This window comes from Camelus ferus, chromosome 25 (assembly GCF_009834535.1).
Source record: "Camelus ferus isolate YT-003-E chromosome 25, BCGSAC_Cfer_1.0, whole genome shotgun sequence".
Lineage (NCBI taxonomy): Eukaryota > Metazoa > Chordata > Mammalia > Artiodactyla > Camelidae > Camelus > Camelus ferus.
In genome coordinates, this window is record NC_045720.1 from 26,757,699 (window position 1) to 26,763,515 (window position 5,817).

General features: G+C 44.4%; 1 protein-coding gene across 2 annotated transcripts in view; it reads right to left on the reverse strand.

Moving 5' to 3' along the window:
• The window catches only part of ZFPM2 (zinc finger protein, FOG family member 2), a 427,337-nt gene extending 425,211 nt beyond the window's left edge, over positions 1-2,126 (reverse strand). The window contains exon 1 of one of the 2 annotated variants that reach the window (XM_032468099.1): positions 1,560-2,125. In XM_032468099.1, the coding sequence (XP_032323990.1) occupies positions 1,560-1,599 (40 nt within the window). In that variant the 5' untranslated portion in view covers positions 1,600-2,125. Of the gene's footprint in view, positions 1-1,559 lie in introns of both variants that reach the window. The other variant, XM_032468100.1, reaches the window with a different exon arrangement.
• Positions 2,127-5,817: the final 3,691 nt, after the last annotated feature.

Consider the following 5,817-nt stretch of genomic DNA (forward strand, 5'->3'; position numbering starts at 1 on the left):
AATAATGTGTATAATCATATCTTATAATATCCACAGTTTTGTACTATAAAATGCAATATTTAAACGCAGGGATCCGATCAATTTAGTTCTAAAAAGTAAAAGGCAATTAGTTGAAACCATGAATAATCACTCTCAAAAAGTGAAAGTCTTCAAGAACGGTATCCTTACTTGATTAAAACTGCTTTTAGCCGAAAGTTAAGTCCAGTGCTTACTTTAACCCCAAGCTGCAGAAAATAGGAACTTAAGCATAAGAAATCCACTAAATAAAAGCTCGCGAGTCAAGTCTTAGAGGCAAGGATCTACTTATGTAGCAAACTGCTTATAACCTGTACCCCACTTCATGCTGGATATATTGATTGATATGATTTATTTTTAAACTACATTAAATGAAATTGTCAACATTTAGGGGAGTGGAGGAGGGAGTGTGGTTTAATAATCAAGGGGGAGGGAGTGCCATTAAAGTCTTTTCCTTAAAATACACGATAATCAGTTTTATACTAGTTGCCAGACTTTAAACAACAGGAAGAAATGGACACACCAAAGGGCTGGCAAAAAAATAAACTAATAAGGCTGTTTCTCCTTTTCGGCCAAAGCGTTGAAGACAGTCGCGGGGCGACAAAACATCATGGGAAGAATTTTCCCCAGGACAAGAAAAGTTGGACGAGTTGAACTCTGCGAGTGTGTTTGTTTCGGGCAGGTGCCTCTCGCGCCGCTGTGTCCTCTAAGCATCACCCAGGCCCCTCGGGGCTCCAGGGCTTCGGGTCACGCTCTACGCTTCGCGCAGGCTGCCTTGAACTCACAGCTTCCGCGCTGGGAAGCGACCAGCGGCCCCTCCCAGCGTGGACTCCGTGCGCCTCGCGGGCCCGAAGTAAACCGCACGCCGGCTCGGCAGAACGTCCCAGCGACGCGAACCGGACGGGCCCGGAGCCCCCGGCCAGACCCGCCCGCCGCCAGCCCCGCGCCCGCAGGGCGAAGGCGCACAGCCGCCCGCAGCCCAGGCGCGAACTTTTACACCTACTTTTTGTTTCGCTTCGGCTTTGGCGTGGCTCTGGCACCGCCCAGGATCGGGACCCAGACACTGATTTTTCCACCGCCTGGGGAAGTTGCCTCCCTCGCCCCGAAGTCTCGACCAAGCTGTTCCAAGAACTAAGTTCTCACCCTGGTAGCTAAAAAGTGGTCCCCAAGAGTAATACCCTGTCAAACCCAACAACAATGACAACAACCACAATAATAGGAGTCTCCTAAATGAGTAAGGCTGCCCAGTCAGGCTCGACGAGAAAACAGCGGTAACTGCCAGCGAGGGTCGGAATTAGAAGGACGCCCGGAGCACGAAGGCCGAGCCGAGCAGAAGTGGACTGTTCGTCGCAGCCTCTTTCTTGCCCGGCGCTCGTGCTGTCTTGTCTGTGACTGACTAGTTGTCCCTCCAGCTGCTCAGGCAAAGTTTGACAAATCCGGGGCAGCGGGAGAGGATTTCCCCGAGTCTCCCTCCCTTTCCCGCCCCGCGCGCCCCTCTCCCCAGAAATAATCCCACCAACTCTCAGCCCCGCGCGCAAACTTACGTTTGATCTGCCGGGGTTTGCTCTGCTTTCGCCGGGACATTTCGGCGGCGGCCGCTGCCACTGGGGCTCCCGCGGTGTCCGCGGTCCGGGCTGCCGTTCCCTCGGCTCCCGCCGCTCCGGCCGCCGCCGCTGGCCAGGCTCGGGCCGCCGCGGGCCGGACTCCAGGTGCTCCGGGCGCGCGGGATCCGGGCGCTGGGCTCCTCTGGGAGCCGCGGATCCACGTTTGGAGATGAACAGGCAAATGAGGAGAGAGAGGAGGGCAGAGAGAGTGTGACAGTGGGCAGGGGAGGGGGGAGAGTGGGAGAGCGATGGGGGTGGGGGGTAGAGAATGGGAATTTACAAACGAATGAACGGAGAGAGAAAAAAAGGGGAAGGGGGGCACGAAAAGAAGGAAGAGAAGGAGGAGGGAAGGGAGAGCGAGCAGAGGGGAGAGGGGGATAGAGGGGGCGGAAGGCGCGGAAGGAGAAGCGCGCTCGCTCTCCCCTCTCCGCGGCTCGCGGGGCAGATACTCAAGCGCCACCGCTGCCGCCGCCGCCGCCGCCGCCGCCGCCGCTCCGGGCCGCGCAGCTCTCGCTCTGCCGCGGGAGGTGGCGAGACGCGGGAGGGAGGGGCGCGCCGGGGCTGTGGGGAGGGGGAACTATTCCACCAGCGAAAGGAGGATTGGCTGCATCCAAAGCCAGTCCGGATGCAAACTAGGGCCCTGGCCTTGGTCGGGTGGGGTGCAGGGGAGCGCGGTGGGGAATTAGGGAGGACAGAGGGAGGCGTGGGGAAGGTTGGAGGGGGGGCCACCTTCTGCAGTTTTCACCACATCAGCTCTGGGCATTTGCCAGACCACCCCTCCTCCTCTTCCCGGCAACTTCTTTCAACAGCCCCCTCTGATGGACCCCAACTCTCCTCTCTCACGCCTCGCCTATCCAGCGGGGCACAAAGAAATCTCAGTCTCTCCATAAACTTTGTGCTTCCAGTTATGCGGCCCCCTCCCCTAGCCTCCATCCCTGCCCTTCCAGCTTTTTGGCAGGAAGGTTAGGCCACTGGCAAAATCCTCCGCGAGAGCCAGCTGATCACAAATGCCAACTGTGTGTCTTGGGGCCAGTTAAGTCCTCTCATCTGCCCAGGCTCTCAGGAGACCATTTCATTGCTCTCAAGGTTCCCAGGAGACTGCTGCGGACATGGACCATCCCCCACTTGGCCCGCACAGATGGGATGCCGAGCAGTGTCCTAAGAGTGCTCTTTCTCACCTCGAGTTTTCGTGTTAGATTGTACAAATTCCAAATTCGGAGATAGGCAGATATTTTTCTCACATCAGAAAGGAAGACCGTTAGCTAGGTGATTAACCCTTTTGGAAAATTAACCATCTCTAATCAAAATACTAACTTTGTGGAAGTTCTGAAATTCCACTCCAGCCCCATAATCTTTCATTCTTTTAGTTCTTCTGCCACAGGGAAGCAGCCAACGACTAATAAAAGATTTGATCTTGCCATAATTTCCCAAGCAGGTAAGACCCAATAACTATTTCATGGCTCTTTAGCTTTTAAAGTTTTGTTTCATTCTTATTCAATTATTGTGTGTGTAGTATATAGGAAACTGCAAGCTAAAAGAACAAATTTTGAAGTGATTTCCATAGTTATTTATTTTGGCCAAGTTAAGCTGCATGAGGCTAGCTTAGTTTCTCGTAGTTTCACGTACACTGAGTATTTAATATATTCTCCCAGGCAGACTTGAAGGAGAGGAGCTTCTATCCAAGAGGAAGTGGAACTAGCTGCTTTATGAAATCAGTATTTACTAATAAACTCCACTGCAGTTAACATGTGTCCACCAGATACTGCCGACTTCCCCTTCAGGTTGTGAGACCATCCATTCTAATCTAAAATTGTGTCCCCCTTTGTTTGGTTGACTATCATCGGTGTGAGCCCCGCCAAACTCCAAACGCTAAAAGGGTCTGGAGGTCAGCAGAGAGCCTGGGCTGATGGAGCGTAATGCAGGCTGCTCAGTGTGCAGGAGGCACTGTAATCAGTGTCATTTATAACCCCATCAGGACATCTTCTGGAAGGTGTAAAGAGTTGCCCTGTGAAAGGTATGGCTGAGAGAATCTTAATACAGAGCTGAAGACCAACTGTGAATTTTATTACATTACCATTAGTACTATTACCATAGAGATTGTAAGAACACAAGGTTCTTTACAGTGGAAAATGCATTAAGTGACAAAGTCCCTCCCCTGAAGAACCAACAAATTAAAGCCGTAAGTACCATGAAAAGCAGGGTTATTTGTGTTTGTGTTGTGGAATGAATAAGCAGACAGAACTACAGATTTCCGCCTCCTTAATTTTCAATTCATTACAATTAAATTGGTATACTTAGAATTAGATAACTATACATTACGGTTTTTAAACATCTTTTTACAAAACTGGCTGACTTTTTATATCACCCAAAAGGAATGCCCATTGGAATTAAAATCTCCTAACAGTTAGTGTTTTTTTTGGCATTTGAAATGGTTAAATATGCAAAGCAAAAGAGAAACAAATAAATCTCAGCTAAATATTCAGTTTAAAAGCTGAAAGAGCAAAAGTCAGAGAATACAAGGCAAAATTGATAAGATAACCAGATTGCAGTATTAGAGATAAATATAGTTCATCTAAATTTATAGATATATTATTATAGTCAATATGAATGAATTAAACTAAGGAATACTATTACATTTTGTGTTTTCTCATTGTTTTTAATGAGAATGTTAATGATATTTAAAGTTCAATTTTTCTTTTTCTAGTTTAATTCACTACAGTTATAAAATAAAAAGACAGCAAAACCTATAAGCAATTATCTCTGTCCAAATGGATATAGCAGCCCCAAACCACAGCTACATGACTATCAAACAATGATTATGAAAACCACAATTGAGAAAAGCATCAGGGAATGATATTGCAAAACCACAGCAACAAATGTGTCTGTGATATTGAAAACCACAATTCACAACTAATACCCTGTGTATCGCAAATTATTATTTAACTGTAAATGTGAAAATGTATAAATAACAGCACAAAATAATTTCTCATTTACTTAAAAATGAATTATTCATTTTCTAGACTCACTGATTTCATCTCTACATAATGGTTCATTTTGAAAAGTTTCTTTTTTCAAAGACAAATCATTTTAAATCACATTGGTAAGTTACTTTAAAAGCAGAAAATATGCAACTTTTAATAACATTTCCTCAAATGCTAAAAGAATTGATCTGGAACCAATTTGAAATAAAGAACCAATCTACTTCAGTCTAGCTTTCTTTATAAAATAATTCAGGAGTGAAAAGGGATGGAGTGGAAACTGGGGGGTAAAAAAAAGCTTGATGTATTCTATTACACCTTCACTGAGAATATAATTGTATATTCTTAAATAGTCATTTTAGCTAGAAAAAATAAATCTGATAGTAAAATGAGTTGCCAGTACCAAAACTACTTTAATGTGCAAATCAAATGTTTATTTACAAATGAATAAAACAATATTGTTTGCAAGCTTAGAGTTTCTAGATTTAGCAAATTGAAATACACGGTGCCCAGTTAAATTTGAATTTCAAATAAGCAACAATAATTTTTTTAGGGTAAGTATGTTCCATGCAATATTTGGTATATACTTATCCTAAAAAATAATTGTTGCTTATCTGAAACTCAAATTTAACTGGGCAGCCTGTATTTTATCTGGCAAACTTACAGTTTGACATTTTAGCATTTTCACAAATTTAAGGTTACTTATAATATTGTTTATAGGAAAGGCAGAGAAACCTTAAAATGTTTCCTACAAACATAAATATACTTAATTCTTGAACATCATATTATTTAGGGAAGGCAAGGTAGAAGGAATAAATTTCTATCCAAAAATTCTTTATTTGGCACAGTACCGAAATGTGCTCTCAGTGTAAATGGATTGCATTCATGTATGTCTCACTATTGGATTTGTTTTTAAAATGTGTTTTTTTCCTCCAAGGGATCAACAAATTGATAAAGCAACCTCCCAGGCCATATCTCATTAGGCAGCAAGCTGCATTCTCTATTATGGGAATAAACAATATTCAAAAACTTCAGGAAGACTTAATTTTTTGCCCTTGTATCCTCACCAGAAATTGAATACAGTTTATCTGCCTTGATTTAAGATTGTGACACTGAACTGAACAAGAATGCAGTATGAAAATAGTGTTTAATATTTGTGTATCTTTATAATTTCAGCAGTTTAAAAAATAAAAATCAACAAATTCACCTAAATGGCATTC